This window comes from Rhinoderma darwinii, chromosome 2 (genome assembly GCF_050947455.1).
Source record: "Rhinoderma darwinii isolate aRhiDar2 chromosome 2, aRhiDar2.hap1, whole genome shotgun sequence".
Lineage (NCBI taxonomy): Eukaryota > Metazoa > Chordata > Amphibia > Anura > Rhinodermatidae > Rhinoderma > Rhinoderma darwinii.
The window spans coordinates 128,293,963-128,312,842 of NC_134688.1; the positions used below are offsets into that span (position 1 = coordinate 128,293,963).

General features: G+C 42.2%; 1 protein-coding gene across 1 annotated transcript in view; it reads right to left on the reverse strand.

Annotated features, from left to right (window-relative positions):
- Nucleotides 1–14,763, reverse strand: part of AKAP11 (A-kinase anchoring protein 11) — a 32,503-nt gene extending 17,740 nt beyond the window's left edge. The window contains exons 1-3 of the mRNA XM_075852281.1: nt 14,508–14,763; nt 4,572–4,670; nt 2,018–2,128 (exon numbers count right to left, since the gene is read on the reverse strand). Coding sequence (XP_075708396.1) covers nt 2,018–2,128; nt 4,572–4,634 — 174 coding nt within the window. The 5' untranslated portion in view covers nt 4,635–4,670; nt 14,508–14,763. The remainder of the gene's footprint in view (nt 1–2,017; nt 2,129–4,571; nt 4,671–14,507) is intronic.
- Between the last annotated feature and the right edge of the window lie 4,117 nt (nt 14,764–18,880).

Sequence of the window (18,880 nt, forward strand, 5' to 3'; positions counted from 1 at the left end):
AAAACGTAGATATTCTAGCTACATTAGCAAACATATCCTATATTTCACCAAACCATCAGCACTCGATCATAAAAAGACATCGAGCACCATCTAGAGGTAGAGTTTATATAGCACTCTGCATCGAGCTTGTGATATTTCATTGAAACATGAAAGTTTTCATTCTCCAAAGAATGGAATGAATCAAGAGCACCACGAAGAGTTAAATCTAGAATATTACTGAAAAGAGATTTGGCACTTCAAAGTAATTCTACTTAACCCTTTCCCACCGCAGCCATATTTCGGATTTTCACTTTTGTTTTTTCCTCCCCACCTTCCAAAAGCCATAACTCTTTATTTTTCCATCAATATTGGCGTATGAGGGCTTGTTTGGACGATTTTCACAGCACCATTTTTTGTACCATATAACGTAGTGGTAAACGAGAAAAAATATATATGTGGGGTGGAATAGGAAAAAAACAAGTGATTCCTCAACCTTTTGGGTGGTTTTGTTTTTACAGCGTTCACCGTACGGTAAAAACGGCTTGTTAACATCATTCTGCGGGTCAATACGATTACAGTGATACAAAATTTACATAGTTTTCTTTATGTTTTACTACTTTTACAAGGAAAAAACTCATTGTTAAAAATAAAATTTGAGTTTTATCGCCACATTCTGAGAGCTGTAACGTTTTTATTTTTCTGTCGATTTAGCCGTGTGAGGACTTATTTTTTGCGGGGCGAGCTGCAGTTTATATTGGTACCATTTTGGGGTATGTGAAACATTTTGATCACTTTTTATTAAATTTTTTTGTGGGAGAAGGGACCAAAAAACAGCAAATCTGATGTTTTTAATTTTTTACGGCGTTCACCGTGCGGACTAAATAATGATATATTGTAACAGTTCAGACTTTTATGGACGCGCCGATACCAGTTATGTTAGCTTTTTAATTTTTTTACATTGTGCTTGAGGGAAAATGGGAAAAGGGTTTTTTTGTTAAAAAAAAACTTTATTTTACTGTTTTTTACTTGTGCCTCTAGGGGACTTTAACCAGGGATGGTTAGATCGCTTGCACGATATAATGTAATACCAATATATTACAGTATATCGCGTTTCTGACAGTCCTCTATGAAGCCCTGCCGGAGGCAGAGCTTCATAGGAGTACAAGGATAGTGGACCTGGGGGACTTCGTCAGGCCCCCGGGCAGCCGTGCCAAGCAACGGCTCCCCCCAATCTCGCCGCGGGGGGGTGTTGGAACGTCACAGTGGGTCACCCCCCTGTTTTTAGCAATTTAAATGGCGCGATCGCTCGCTATTGAAAGCGGCATTCAACGTGTTAAACAAGCGGGATCGCGCTCGAACGGGATCCCGCTCGTTACCCGGAAGTCTCGGCTGTAACACACAGCCGACACACTTGCTCTATGGAGCGGTCTGAGCCCGTGAGCTCGCTCCATATTCCCCCAGCTGGCGTGCGCCGGCCGTATATATACGGCGGATGTCGGGAAGGGGTTAAAACATTCACAAAATTTGAACCTTTGGCGAATGTTTGCCGAGTTTACAGTCATTACCGAAAATACCAGAATCTCTCCCCTTAAGAGTCGCAACGATGCACGTACATAGCAGGAAATAAAGCAAGAGGACATCAGATTTCTAGAAACTCTCCTGGGCATCATCAGCAGGATACAAGTGCCAGGAAAAAGGCCGTCATGACAGTATGCAAGAAGATCAGGCAGAGAGAGTAAGTACTGGGTATGCTGGTTGGATAATGTGCCATGTACCATAGCCCTTAGACAGGCATTTTACACTTTGGTCAAACACCAATTTACTATTTCTCTAAATATAAATCTTCTGTATTCGGTCAGCAGTTTAAGAAGATCAAACCTTAGAAAGATATGAAGAACCCAACTTTCTGTAAAACTGCAGGATCTTTTTAAAGCCAGCGAGTTTTTGAAATCCTTTATAATTCTCAGCTATACAGCCTATAGAAAGAGACATTATTTATGAAGTGTGGTTCAAACAGAAGCCTGCGGAAAGAACTGACCTCGATAAAATCCCCGGTCTTGTTACTCTTCAAGCTGTCTGTGATGGTGCAGAGCGCCTTCCTGCTTTGTAGTAATGACTTCACAGAACTCAGCAGACCCTCGCTGACATTCTGGAGAAAAAAAAAAGGAGAAATGAAAGAAGCCAGTGCAACCAGAACACGAAGAGAGCGAGTGACGAACATTATTAGGAAGTTATCTCCATGCAGGACATCCCTGATATAATAAACAAAACTACACACATAGTAGTGATGGTAAAAAATTACCAATATGAGATTTAGAGAGAATCTATCATGGCGGGACTCTTCATAGTGGCAGCTGTTCCAACCACAGGTTAATGCCAGGGTCCAACGAATCCGACCTATGAATCAGAGTTCACAAGGGTCGAATTTGCTGAGGATAGTTCACAGCAAATTCAAATAAAAATCCGCTGTGGCAAATTGTGCAGATTTGCTTGCGTTTTGCCCTTTTGCGAAAAGTATACTCGCCTTACCAATCCCCTGGCGCCTCCATGGTGATGCTTCCCGGGTCCCTTGCTGGACTCCATCTGGCTCCAAAGAAGACGTGTCAACGAACGTGACCGGTGCAGCATGTGATTGACTTCAGCAGTCATGCGTCGAGACGACACGTCATCACTGGAGGCCGGTTAACAGAGTCCGGTGCGGGACCAGCATCACCACGGGAGCACCAGGGGTATGCTGCGGATTTAAAAATCCACACCTCAGGCCAATTTCTGTAGCATGTGGATGAGATTTGTTAAATCTCATCCACATTATTGGAATGGCTTTACACACTCCAATAATATGTGCGATTCTGTAACGCAATTATTTACTATTAGCCATTATTTCATTTTGCGATCCCAACTACATTGTGGTCACATGACTCGTGTGGAAGTATAGGCATTTTTTTTTTTAAATTCCCACACCCTAGTTCATTCTCAAGAGCAAATATACTTAGATACAAAAAAAATTCCATTGTTTCGCGCTGGCAACTTTTTCCCCCATAGAGATACACTAAAGTCACACACAATTCATTCTGTGATTTTACTGCAACTAATGATGGACCAAAAGTCATTGTGGAGCTGTATCCCCTTCCTTTCTCTTTACTGCTCTCACTCGCAGTTACTTTCTTCTGTATTAGAATCTTCTGCAACGTGTATTAATGTTTACACGTATTATCAGTCCTCTACATTTACATCATTGACACTTAGCAGAAGATATTCGGTTATAAATAAGTTGCTAATGTATTGTAATACTTTGTTACAAATCAATAAATATGACATAAAAAGGTAAAAATGTAGCAGTCGAATGCAAAGTTCAGTTGCCAGGTCAGCTAGAAAATCCTGCCCGCCCTGTAAACATTCCACAGCCAATGCTTATACCCGTTACTGAATGCCTAGATCCGGGACGGTGGTGACCGCACACAGATCCATATGTACAGGCAGAGGCGATCACAGTCCTACTGGGCAGAAAGCACACGTATTGAGAATACTGTATTCTCTTCCAGCATCCATCTATCATAGGTCAATGCAAAAAACATTGCCAGCGGGATCTTCAGTGGTAACTACTATATGGGCACTGTTGGGGCTATGGCTACTATATGTGCGCTGCTATGTGTCTGGAACCATCTTCATATACAGATTTTGGCAGTGACTCAGACTTACCGACTGAGAGCAAATAGTTGTGAGTACTTGTCATGTTATATCTCCAAAATGATTCTGCTAATTGGTTAAATTGATATGCTAAAATGACCGTCATAGCAGGCGCATAACTTTTCTCAGCAGGCTCTTAGACTTGGGTGAGATCCCGGCTGTGCGGCTTTTGTACTGCTCAGGACACATGTAATATTCACTCCTGGTTCCTTTTCCACAACAAATAGTACAGATGTAGCCAAGTTTATCTTGACTGATAACTTTCTGCCACGTGACATCACATAACAAAAGTCTTTGAATGGTCATTGAAAAAGTCAAGTTAAAGTTTCTTGCCACTGTGTATTTAATGCGTTAAAAGATAAAGATGGCTACATCTGTACATGATCTCTCTAAATACTCTCCACCCGAGCTCGTCCCAAGAACTTCTAACTACCTCCGTTCTATCCTATTCTCATATGAACGGGTAGGAAAAGTTCCAAGTCCGCTCTGAACTTCCTCTTGTTCGCTTATTCTACGTTATACAGTAACTGCAACATCTACATGGAGTTTCTACATTCCTCTTATGTTATTGGAGTCTGGAAGGAAACCTGAAGGAAGTCGCCACAAACATAACAGAATTAGCGCACTGTTACCACCATTTTGCACCCTTCCCATTACTATTGCCTCTACTTTGAGCTGTTCCCTATAATAATGTAGAACTCTACATTACAACTTTTACTGGAATGTCAAACCGGGTAAAATCTGGAACTTTCCCTCAAAATTACCCACGCGCATATGATGGGAGATAAAAGAGTGGTGGTGGTCCTGTCATTGTGCATTTCCTGTTCCCACTCACAGGATGAATCCCTCCTTTGTATGTAGGTGCACGGTGCTGTATTAATGTACGTCATAAATAGAAAACTTACTTCTTTTTTCACGGATAGTTTAGGCTTTATCTGGCAACACTGGCTTTGAGTACAAGCATCCATGATGACCGGTCAAAGATTCTTAGACAGTCCGCATATCTGAAATGGAAGATTAAAAACGGCATCAACATAGAAATCAGGTTTATGTATGCAGTGATGGGTATTAAGTACATAAACTTATCAATAGAGGTGAAATAAAATATTGTAAATCTTAATAGGAAAAGGTCCCACTGAAAACTTACAAGATTGGCTTTGTATACAAGCCATTATGCCCTAAATTTAAAAGGTGGGCTGACTAGTTTAGATAACCCATTTACATATACTCTACTAGGTAGTTCTGAGTGAATAGGGGATCCACTGTTCAGGATCCTCATCGTCCAGAGTGGAGATCTGTTACAAAGAGTGTCTCTAGCTCTGACTGACCTATACTGCATTAGAACCCATTGGTTTGAATAGGCTCTGTGTAATGCTTCATTTCCCCTGTGGTGGTGCTGCAGAGAAACTGAACACTTACTGACAAGTTTCCTCACAGATTACAGCTGATCGCTTGGGGGTCCTATCAGGGGAACACTTTGTCATCATCTCATTGTCTAACAAGTAGGGATTGTCCAAAGTGGACAACCCCTTTAAGTCAAAAGCAAACAAAACAAAGAAAAAACTGGATTTTGATGGAGACTTGTTTTCCCAGGAGGAATCTATTTGCTTTGATCATGCTTTTCCCTCCTTTTCAGGCATTCACTTTTAACCCATGGAAGGAGGTCCTATTTTGGGTGGATATCGAGAACTTCTATGTATGCATGATGTATAAAGGCAAATAGAATATAGTAGATGTTTCACGAGAGTGGGTTAAGACAAGCGAAGCAAGATCTGATTCGATAATAAATCACAACAAGAAATATTTAGATAAAGGTTTCCTATATTAAAATCTGCTGATATAGTGTATAAATATATTGTGTTTTGGTGAAAACATAGCTCATGATACGGATCAAAATTTCATCAACTTGTGATAAGTCGATATCACTTGTGTTTTACATGTTCAGCAGAAATGCTTATCTGTGATTACTAAAAAGGAGAAAAGTGTTATAAAGTGTGCAAGAAGCGATTAAAACCATAACTTCAACACTGCAGATATTTGACAGCTGAAATAGAGCGGTTAGTCAGCAGGATGGAGACGCGGCCTATTGTGGCCTACAGGACACGCCGATTGTCTTAATATCCGCATTCAGAGAGCAATAACTTTTTTCCTGCCGACCTTGCCATATTGGGGCTTGCTTTTTGCAGGGCGAGTTGTATTTTTCAAAGACACCGTTGTGGGGTACATATAATATAAAATACTGTTATAATTTTCTTTTGGGGAGGTGAAAAAAAAAATGAATAAAAAAAAAGCAATTTTGCCATTGTTTATGGGGCTTTTTACAGTGTTCACTGTGCCATATAAATGAAGTTAGCTGTACTCTGAGGGTCAGTGCCATGACAGCGATACTAAATGTATAATTTTTATGTTTAACTATTTGAGCGCAATAAAAAAAACACGTAAAAATAAATCATGTTTTTTTGCCGCTATAAGAGCCATAACTTTTTTATTTTTCCGTCGGTGGAGCTATATGAGGACTTGTTGTTTTGCAGGTTAAGTTGATGTTTTCATTGGTACCATTTTGGGGTTCATAAGACCTTTTGGTTGCTTTTTAATTTTAAACAGCAATCCTGCCATTTTGTTGTTTTTTTTTTTTATGGCTTTTACCATGCGTGTTAAATAATCATTTTATCGTTTGGATCATAACTAATTGTGTACTTTTTTCTTTTTTTTACATTATAAAGCATTTTTAATTGGGAAAGAGATGTTTCTGCATTTTTTCTCTTTCATATTTTTTTTAAATTATTTAACTTCTTTAACCCCTTCCCGCCTCAGCCATTTTTTAGATTATCATTTTCGTTTTTTCCTCCCCACCTTCCAAAAGCCATAACTTTTTATTTTTCCGTCGATATAGTCCTATGAGGGCTTGATTTTTGTGAGACGAGTTGTAGTTTTTCGTAGCACCATTTATTGTGCCATATAATGTACTAGGAAACGGGACAAAAATTATTTGTGGAGAAGAAAATGAAAAAAACAGCGATTCCTCCATTGTTTTTTGCTCTCCGTTTTTACAAAATTCACTGTGCAATTAAAACAACAAGTTAACTTTATTCTGTGGGTCAATACGATTACGGCGATACCAAATATATATATAGTTTTTTCCATATTTTACTACTTTTACAAGTAAAAACCTGTGTAAAAAAGAAAATTTCCTTCGTGTCGCCAAATTCAGAGAGCCGTAACCTCTTTATTTTTCCGTCGATTAAGTTGTATGAGGGCTTTTTTTTTGTGGGATAAGCTGTAGTTTTTAATGATACTATTTTGGGGTACAGGCGACATTTTGATCACTTTTTATTTCATTCTGGAAAGAGATTCAGGCTTGTACATTTTTTGAATTTATTTTTTTACGGCGTTCACTGTGCGAGTTAAATAATGATATAATGTAATAGTTCAGACTTTTACGGACGCGGCAATACCAATTATGTTTATTTATTTTATTACTATGCTCTAAGGGGAAAATGGGAAAAGGGTTTTTTTTTTTTTACTTTTAATATTTTTACATAAAAAAAACAAAAACCTTTATTTTACAAATTTTTACTTTTTTCATTAGTCCGTTAGAGCGCTTGCACTATATACTGCAATACTAATGTATTGCAGTATATCGTGATTCTGACAGGCATCTATTAAGCCCTGCTGGAGGCAGCGCTTAATAGGAGCACAAAGATGGCGGACCTGGGGGCCTTCATTAGGCCCCCAGGCAGCTATAGCAACCATCGCCACCCTGCGATTGCATTGCGGGGGCGCGATGAGCTGTTAGAGGGGGTCACCCCCACTTTCTAATGATTTAAACTCTGCGGTCGCTATTGACCGCGGCATTTAACGAATTAAACGAGCGGGATCGCACTAGAGCGCGATCCCGCTCGTTACTCTGCGTGTCGGCTGTAACATACAGCCGACACCGGCATCGTATGGAGCGGGTTCACTCCATGAGCCCGTTCCATACTTCCCCTACCCAACTTTGGCGTATGGATACGTCATGCTCGCCATGTAATACTACTTGCCCTTGCAGTGGCTGCTGCAGAGGAAAGGTCTTGACAGACATTTATCACGAGAGGTTAGAGAAGCTGGACCAGAGGCGATCAGCTGGTTTCCATTTAAAACATGCGGCCACAGTGTCTGTCCTATACAGTCTTCGTGCACACATAGTGACGCTCCTGGTTTCTAGAATGTCTATTCCCAAAACAATTTTAAAAAAAATGCTCATGAGAAACGTGACTACAGAGACACCGGTATATAAGGTATATAAAGAGCTTCAAGTAGCAAAGGAGCAGAAAAAGTATCTCTGCTGGGCAATTAAAATGGCACAATGGCCTCCTGCTTGTTAGCCCTATAACAGAAATGTATTATTCATTAGCAGGGAACAGAACATTACACTACAAGCCTCTGTGTTAGGAAAGTGAATTCTAGGAGGGATAGCTAATGACTCTAGTGAATCAGGCGGCAGAAATAGACCTAAATATTAGATCATGCAGCTTAACTGACTACGGAGATATTACTACATTTGCCTTAAGGCGGCCGCAGAAAGATTTTCCCTGCAGATCAAAAAGACTGTTCCACTATCTATTCAATATAGGACGTTTTATCTAATAACACCAATGATTACATTTCCGTACCCACATATCAAATTCTTGGTCAATCTTCGTTACATCTGTGGTGATCATGACTAGTGGTGGCACTGTTCCTAATAAGCTGCATGGCAGAGCGGGCATCCAGATACGTGTCCCACCCCATTCAGGGAGACTCTGCATCCATACAGACAAAAAGGTCTTTTCTGGTGACCCAGAAATTCTATGGGCTGCCCCCAGTCATCTGGACACGGTGTAGCACAATTTACAGGGCTTCTGTAGAAAACAATCTGTGACCCTGTGTTCTAGATCGCCAACTTAAAGGGAACCTTAGTGGCAGAGTATTTTTAACAGGTCAACATATATATATATATATATATATATATATATATATATACACATACACACACACACACACACACACACACACACACACACACACACACACACACACCAAATACAGTTCTGACCTCTTGTTATAAGTCATATTACTGATGAATTTTTGTCCACAATAAATTACCTCTTCATAAATCCCTCTAACCTGGGACAATGTTCACAAATGATTAACTTTACACGTCAGTGGCTCCCAGGTTGTCTACATGTGGCTATCAGTTTTATTGAAACTCGCCACTAGGTTAAGACTATAACTTGCAGTTGGCATTAGGTTGAGAATCGTATCACTGGCACTTTAGTACATGGATCAGGATCATGATCATATAACAAGCAGCTCACACTGTAAAATTGGCACCAGCATAATGTCATTTTTGCTTGAATTTTTCTTTTTTAAATTGAAATTTGGGTTGTTTAACTCTTCATTAGTTTCAAAAATAGAACATTGATTTCAATGAAGTGTAACAATATATTCAATAGCCTTTTTATGTTTAATAGGTGGTTCTTCTGCTAAAAAGGTTAGACACCTCTGGTCTAAGCATATGAAATTACAATAACAGTAAGAATCTACGAGTAGAAAAAACAACCTTTTCTCAAACTCGTTTCAATTTACCTATTTAGGGGCAAAATACAATTTGGTAAAAAGTGTAATTCATATATCTTCTTGTGCGAGGAGCATTTCATGTAGCATTGGTCACTGCAGGTGTTTGGGGAATAAACTGGTTGATGTACATGGACACACAATTGATGAAATCACTCTTCTGCACCGGTTTCCTTTCAGCCAACGTCACAAATAAGGTTCTGTTCACACTTGCGTCAGCTGTTTTCCCTCAGGTTTCCATTGCTTTTTGATGGGCCATCAAACAGATCATAACAAAACCTTTCTATATGTCATGGATCCTGTCAACTCAGTTTTAGTAAATACTTGTATTCCCCATAAAATAACGATACTAGAGCACCTTTTCTTATAACTCTGTATTGCTTCGTTCCTCTTTTATTCCTCCTGGAAAAGTATTTTAAAAAAAAAATTGACAACTGGGTGTTACCACATGTGATTGGAGGATTTCAACTGATGTGTAAGTAAATTATATTTGTGCAACTGGGGTGTTGTGATGTCAGATCATACTGATTATATAGAACTAGAGAGCAATGACAAACTAAAGTGTATTACGCAATAATCCGCAGTACAGAGCTGAAGGTCCGCACATCCTCCATGTTAGCCCTCTTCCTCCACTCCAGATCCACAACTAGGCCTTCACTCCCACCTCAGAGGACCTTCATAGTAACCAATTATGTGGGAAGTGACTGACAAAGTTTTACATTTCTCTTTTCAAGGCAGTTCTGTATCAGCTTAAGCTCTGTTCACACTTATGATACAAAGTTCTGTCAAATTTTTTCAGAAACTTTTCTAGAATTTTTGTCAGAAAGATGCAGCGCTAATCTTGCTATCAAAAATACCGGAACCCATTAAGTCAATGTGATCCGTCAGCTTCTATTTGGTTCCGTTGGAAATCGGATACATCGCAGCTTCATGATGCTAGTGCGAACAGAGTCAAAGGCGATATACTATACTTTACTCAGAATATACCGTATATTATTAGGCTGGGTTCACACGACCTATTTTCAGGCGTAATGGAGGCGTTTTACGCCTTGAATTACGCCTGAAAACACGGCTCCAATACGTCGGCAAACATCTGCCCATTCATTTCAATGGGTTTGCCAATGTACTGTGCCGACGACCTGTAATTTTACCCGTCGCTGTCAAAAGACGGCGCGTAAAATAACAGCCTCGTCAAAGAAGTGCAGGACACTTCTTGGGACGTAATTGGAGCAGTTTTTCATTGAATCCAATGAAGAACAGCTCCAAATTACGTCCGTAATGGACGCCCTGCAAAATGCGAGTACGAGCAATTACGTCTGAAATGCAGGAGCGGTTTTCTCCTGAAAACAGCTCCGTAATTTCAGCCGTAATGGACGCTGCCGTGTGAACATACCCTAAAGGGGGGGGGCTCACTGCTTATTGATTCACTGAAATGAAGTTCCCTCTGCAGTTGGAGAGTGCATTATAAGGCCCTATTCACACATAGCAGGAGTAGTATGGTAGAGAGATACAGCATCATCACAGCCGCACGCATGTAAATACATGTGTGGAAATATGAAGGTCAAGACAAAGAAACATGAAAGATGTAGAAGAACGTATCAATAATCCAGTCACTGATCTCGGGATTGATGCTGGATTGGCCTAGTTTTCAGACTAGTGAGGACTGAATGTAAGAATCTGTCACACTATGAATTCATTTTATATGCAGAACACCAAACACAGCGTGTCCTACATAGAAAGTCCGTCAGTGATAAATGATGAGATTACTATAGATTATCTGAACGTCTCCATGTGTGATTCACCGTCATTTACACCGTCACCGTCAGTAACACGTCATACTAGAACCCTACATAACCACACAGACACCTACGGACGTATGTCTACAGGGAACCGTCAGGTTTCACTAGTTTGGGGAACTTTTTATAACTGCTATTATGTGCAACTTCTTAAAGAGGGTTGCCAAGATTTTACACTGATGACCTATACCTTGGATAGGCCATCAATGTGTGCCCGGTAGGCGTCCAACCCCATGCTGCAGTGTCTGATACCTCAGCGACGTTCACTTGAATGCTGTACACAGTGCGGTTTTGGCGCAGCTTTACTAAAAATGTATTCCAGGTTTTGGCTTGAAGAATGCACCAAAACTGCACTGTGTGAACAAGGCCTAAAGCTATCATCACACATGACATGTTTGTTGCAGAATTCACTCAAATTTTTTTTCAAAAGTACAGAACAGTATAATGTAAGTGAATTTTAAAAAAACCCCATAAGAAATTCAGGGCATTTCAAAATCAAAAGCATTCCCTATCTCTTGAGTATTTGCTACAGATTTCACCAATTGTAATGGAATAGGTGAAAACCACGGCCAAATATGCAACAATATCCGCATATACCACATGCAGATTTCAGTTCTAGGGTGTATTTCTTTTACACTGTGCCTGGACTCAGCATTGTACAGGAGACTGTGTTGGCATACTGAGACCTGTATGGCTCTGTACTAGAGAGTGACAGGGACTCTGTGTGCTGCCACGATACCAGGATTTGGACTTCGATACCGATACTTTGTGTAGTATTGCGGTACTCGTTAATACAAAAGTTGCCCTGCTCCCGACAATAAGTGCGTGCGCGCGGTCAGCAAGGGGTGATGGGGACGGCGCTGCACTAATTAGCGGCGGCAACGACACTGAAGACAAAACATTGGGGTGTTTTGCAGTGCGCCCGTCATGTTCTCTGTCTTCAGTGCCGGCGCTCATTACTGCAGCACTGGTCGCATCATATCATGCTGACTGCGCGCGCATTTCTCAGGACTCAGGAGTGGGGTAATGGCAGTATCACACAGCCACAGCCCCGCTCTCATACATTCATGTGTTACTATACTAAGATGTGCGGCCGCACAGCTTAGTATTGAAATACATGAAATAACGGTATTGAACCGTTTCAGGGTTCACGGCATCTAAACAGTATCGAAGTTTCGATGCATCGTGCATCCCTACGCCATACTACGTCAGGTGTCATAGCAATGCTTCTAGGGGAGAATAGCTCCGTACATACAGCATCTGATAGGACATGCCACCATATTTTTTTTGGCGGATTTGTACGGTGTCCAACTGGAAAACCTCTCTATGCCTCTGTATGAAATAATTGGTACATGGTGGTACAGTAGAGACCCCAGGTACCCCCATGGCAGCCATATCGAATAACTAAACGGTGTGGTAATATAGCCGTGTGCATGAGGCCTTATGCTGATGGTCACACAAGGCACTTTCTGGTTACGCTCCTGTTTATAATCTTGCGCTACGTGTTAATGCTGAAGTGACATTTACATAAACATCAAGTATTTGAACAAATGTCCCGGCTTTTCAGGTGGTCATCTATTCTTTATGCAACAGACATCCAAATAACCTACCAAAATCCTAATTGACATACTTTGCTTTGTATGTGATATATTATAAACGCCACGTGAAAAGAAACAGATTACATGTTCTATTTACAAGCAAAACGTGACGGAAATTACAGATACAACAACGTGTCACATTGTATAAAGTGACATATCCACACTGGAAACAATGACGGCCTGTAATATGAGCCATACTAATGGACATCATTTTCTATAGGACACTATACGGACAGTTTTTCTCTTTGGGGAGAGTCACATGTAACGCTTGAGAAAGACTCACGCGGAGCTGAAACGTTGCATGTGGAATGAAACAGGATAATTTTTTCACTCATTTGGTTGTGCTGCCTCACTTTCCCCTATCTAATGCGATTCTCTGGTTACACGAGTCGTAGCGGCTGCTGCAAACCATGTCTCATAGCGCGCAGGACAATGTTTATAGGAACAGGTTGTCACAGTTTTAAACAATTACTTATTTACACAAGATGAGAGGGAAGGACAAAATTCGGTAGACTCCAGGAGCCAGTCAGATTTTATTTTTGTGGCCTTGCAGCAAGAACTTTCATAAACATGAATGCAAAAGGATAAAACCTGCAGCAAAGTCCATATATAAACACGGATTTGCAGCCATAACCACAGCAGAAATTCTCTGCCATTTCTGAACTTGAATCTGTCGTTGAAATCTATGCCACACTATAAAGCTGCTAATATATATATATATATATATATATATATATATATACACACACAACAGGTAAAACTCTATTCACATCTGTGTTGGATGCGGTGTGGCAGATTCTGTTAAAAAAGCTGTAAAAAAAATAGTGTAACATGCGACGGATATGGCACTGCAGTTATTTTTGTTCCTATGACAGAAGACGGAAATGTGAACGCAGATGTGAACATAGCCATACATTCTACACAACTAATATCAGCCTGTAGAGATTGAAGAATAATCCATACTCCATTCTATACACCTGAGAATTACAACTATAAAGCAAATGCATCTTAAAATACAGAACACATATAAACAGCATCATACTGATGACTTTATCATGCACAGAGATAGACAAATCCTCTACCCGTCATCCACCTAATATATCTAAATGACGGCTTTATCACTACAGTGTGATGTCTCATCAGCTTTTACAGGGCAGCTAAAGTCCGCTGCTTATATAAAAGGTGCAGCTGATACCTGTCACACGTATGTATATACTGTATTTCTGGAGGGTCTTAAGATGCACATACGCATTAGATGAAAATCGAAACAGGGAAAGAAGCGGACCCAACACATCTGATCCGGTATGGCAGCCGCCTATTCCCCATTGAAATAAACATATATATTAATGGTGGAGTGGAGGTAAATTGCGACCAAACAGCTAAAGTGTATGAGGACCTGGAACTTGAGATAAAGTAGTGATCAGGGGGGCAGATACTTTTCTGAACATGCTGTCAGTAATCCCATTGAAGAAAACTACAATCAGCTTCTTCCTAGCATGCAATGGCTGCTTACAGAGAACAATAGATTGAAGTGCTGCAGATATATTAGAAATTAAAGTGCCCCTTTAAATATAGAAAGGAGGTGGCCTACATATATTCACCATCAAAAATAGATTATGATTCAGTGGCGGGGGTGTGAACACATCATATACCGTTGTTTAGATTACACTACGGGGTCTGCAGTGGATCTGTAATAAAGAGACATGTTAGATGACTGCAGAGCACACCCATTATCATACATATGAATGACGGCCGCACAGGTTATGTGGACTGTGATCGGGTTACTACAGCTTCTAGGACAGGACACAGAGATGACAACAAGAGCTGCTGTCACCATCATCATCATTATTACCAGGGTCAGGCCCCCACAGCTTCTCCGCCGGGTGATCGGTGTCAGCTGCGGCCCAGCAGATGTGTGAAGTCCTGTTGCTTGCTGTCCCTGTCCAGGGTTGGAGTAGATCAGGGTTTCAGAGCACGTAAAGTCAGCAGCAGCATCATCCTCAGCAGTGCCCGATCCCGGACACCGACACCCTGCAGGCTCCGCTGCGCAGCTGACGAGCTGTTGTGGTTCCAACCACTGACGTCTCTTGCGTCATCAGACTGCGCGCAGGCTCCGGCGCATTGGTTGGCAGGATTGAAATGGTTGGCAGTTGGCGTTCTGTAAGGACTGGTAGTGTTGCAGGGACAGACGGTCATCATAGTCCTATATAGAATCCTAGAAGAAAACTGGGGAGCGACGTTATAACCTTCATATGTGCAAACTGTTCTACCAAAATCCTCAGCAACCAATAACATTTACATTTTTACAAGTTAAAAACAGTTGCTATGGGCAACACCGATGCTACTTCTCAATGCAGCCATTGTAGAGTTCAGTTAGGGTATGTTCACACGGCCTATTTTCAGACGTATTAGGGTATGTTTTCAGACGTAATTTGGGACGTTTTTGGAGGCATTTTCCATTGACTCCATTGAAAAACAGCTCCAAAAACTACCGTAAAAACGCAGCGAAAAACGCGAGTTGTTAAAAAAACGTCTGAAAATCAGGAGCTGTTTTCGCCTGAAAACAGCTCCGTATTTCCAGACGTTTTTGCTCACTGTGTGTGAACATACCCTGAGGGTATGTTCACACGGCCTATTTTCAGACGTAATTCGGCCGTTTTACGCCTCAAATTACACGTGAAAAGACGGCTCCATGACGTCTACAAACATGTTCCCACGAGCCTTCGGGTATGTTCACACGCAGTGGTTTCAGACGTAATTCGGGCGTTTTACGCTTCGAAATACACCAGAAAAAAACGCCCCTAATACGCCTACAAATATCTGCCCATTGCTTTCAATGGGAATTACGATGTGGATGACATATGCAACTGTATGATATAAAGTTGCATACATTAGGAGATGTATACATGCACTCAACACAGCCAATACGTGATGTGAACAAAACCCTATGGAGGTTATGTGCCAACTGACAGCGCTGCTCCGTTCCCATGATATTAGAGCTAGCACAGGCCGCAGCCTAAGGCTGGGTTCACACGACCTATTTTCAGGCGTAAACGAGGCGTATTATGCCTCGATTTACGCCTGAAAATACGGCTCCAATACGTCGGCAAACATCTGCCCATTCATTTAAATGGGTTTGCCGACGACCTGTAATTTACGCGTTGTCGTTTGACAGCTGTCAAACGACGCGTAAAATTACTGCCTCGTCAGAGAAGTGCAGGACACTTCTTTGGACTTTTTGGAGCCGTTTTCTCATAGACTACAATGAAAACAGCTCCAAAAACGGACGTAAAAAACGCCGCGAAAAACACGAGTTGCTAAAAAAAAGTCTGAAAATCAGGGTCTGTTTTCCCTTGAAAACAGCTCCGTATTTTCAGACGTTTTTGGTCACTACGTGTGCACATACCCTAAAAGGGAACAGCAGGGATCTCTGGTACAGCGCTATTCAGATAAGTGAAAGCTCTGGTGAGAAGCTGAATTTTTGACCAGAGTTTGGTCAGTATTTTGCATCTAATTCTCAAGCCAAAATCAGGAGTGGATGCAGCAGTCACATAGATGGGGCGGGACATCATCACTTCCTGTAAAAGTAAACTGACCGATAGAGACCAATGAAACAAAAAATGGGAAATCAGACAGCGCTCAAAAAGTGAAAGTGATCCTTTTATTCCCAAATGTGATGTTTCAGCTAAGTGTGAGCTTTTCTCAAGCGTAATGCTGTCTGATTTCCCATTTTTGTTCATCAATGGGTCATTGGACTGTGTCCCTAAGGCGTGCACCCTCCTACTTCTATTTATATGTTTTTTGATCGAGTGCTGCTGATATCCATTGAGTTATGTAGGTTAAAGAGGCTCTGTCACCAGATTTTGCAACCCCTATCTGCTATTGCAGCAGATAGGCGCTGCAATGTAGATTACAGTAACGTTTTTATTTTAAAAAAACGAGCATTTTTGGCCAAGTTATGACCATTTTTGTAGTTATGCAAATGAGGCTTGCAAAAGTCCAAGTGGGTGTGTTTAAAAGTACAAGTCCAAGTGGGTGTGTATTATGTGCGTACATCGGGGCGTTTTTAATACTTTCACTAGCTGGGCGCTCTGATGAGAAGTAACATCCTCTTCTCTTCAGAACGCCCAGCTTGTGACAGTGCAGATCTGTGACGTCACTCACAGGTCCTGCATCGTGACGGCCACATCGGCACCAGAGGCTACAGTTGATTCTGCAGCAGCATCAGCGTTTGCAGGTAAGTCGATCTTACCTGCAAACGCTGATGCTGCTGCAGAATCAACTGTAGCCTCTGCTGCCGATGTGGCCGTCACGATGCAGGACCTGTGAGTGACGTCACAGATCTGCACTGTCACAAGCTGGGCGTTCTGAAGAGAAGAGGATGTTACTTCTCTTCACAGCGCCCAGCTAGTAAAAGTATTAAAAACGCCCCGATGTACGCACCTAATACACGCCCACTTGGACTTTTACTTTTAAACACACCCACTTGGACTTTTGCAAGCCTCATTTGCATAATTACAAAAATGGTCATAACTTGGCCAAAAATGCTCGTTTTTTAAAAATAAAAACGTTACTGTAATCTACATTGCAGCGCCTATCTGCTGCAATAGCAGATAGGGGTTGCAAAATCTGGTGACAGAGCCTCTTTAAGTGGTGGTGCTGCATAGTTTGGGCGGTGCTGGATTCATACCTCCCAACCGCCGGAGGTATGTCCCAGTGTCAACTGTGTCTGCGTTCTCAGGACGCGGATACAGTTGAATCCAATGCTGAAGCAGGGAACCGAGCACCCAGCTGCAGCATTAGTACAGAGCGGAGGAGCATAGGGAGCTCCTCCACTCGTCGAGGACTCCCCGGGCACAGCGCTACTTTAAGCGCTAAGCCTGGGGAAGCCCTTAACGTCACTGTCCATATATGGACAGTGATGTCGGGCTTTCAACAACGGAGTTCCCGGCCAGAGGTTGTATTTTTTTTTCATGGATTTAGAAAACTCAAAAGCATATACAAGATGACACTAAATTAAAAATTACAGGAAAAAAAACGTATGCTAGATTTTAATAACTGGTGTTTTTGGAAGAAGTTGTTCTTGCCAGAAAATATCCATGTGTAAAAGAAGCGTTATGGAAAGCTGCCACCAATAATTCTATGTGTATTATTATGGGAACACTTTAGTAGGGTTCACCTAGTATCATACCTCCTAACCGTCCCGGATCCGGCGGGACAGTCCCAGTTTCTCACCGCTGTCCCGGGCGGTCTGTTAATGTCCCGCTGGGCGCTGCATCAGAACAGCTGATCGCTGCTGACTGCAGCAGCGATCAGAAGAAGGCAGGAGTCTTGCGGCGGTGTTCTCACTGGGATTGATGCCGGCCCGTGAGTGGACCAGTCCAGTCACCTGACCTCACTGGTCAGGTGACTGGACTGGTTCACTCCCGGGCCGGCATCGACACCAGTGAGAACGCCGCTGCAAGACTCCTGCCTTCTTCTGACGGTGAGTGATGGGGCTACTCACACGACCGATTTTTTGACGGCCCGGGAAACCTGGCCGTCAAAAAATGGGACATGCCCTATTTTCGGTCGTTTACCCGGCCGCCCGGATCCCATAGAAGTCTATGGGGCCGGGTAATACACTGCCATCACCGGACGTGTCCCGAGTGACGGCCGTGTCTTCCGTCGCTCGCGCTCTCTCTCCTCCTCCTCACAGTGCAGAGTTTATGTGAGGAGGAAGAGGAGGGTCTTTTTTTGCTCCCTGTAGGAGTCGGAATCCCCAATCCCAGGCCGGGGATTGGGGATTCCGCTAGAGGAGAAGTGAGTGACTAAACTGTCCATATATGGATACAGTGACGTCACTCACTTCTGAAGCGGAATCCCTGACCCTGTGGCCAGGGATTCCGCTACAGGAGAAGTGACTGACTACACTGTCCATATATGGACACAGTGACGTCACTCACTTGTGAAGCGGAATCCCGGACCCTGTGGCTGGGGATTCCGCTACAGAAGAAGTGAGTGACCACACTGTCCATATATGGACACCGTGACGTCACTCACTTCTGAAGCGGAATCCCCAGCCCTGTGGCCGGGGATTCCTCTCCAGGAGAAGTCAGTGACTACACTGTCCATATATGGACATTGAAGTCAGTGACTTCTCCTGGAAGGGGGGGGATGGGTGCAATCTACAAGGGGCTGTGTGGCATTACCTACAGGGGGCTGGGTGGCATTACCTAAAGGGGC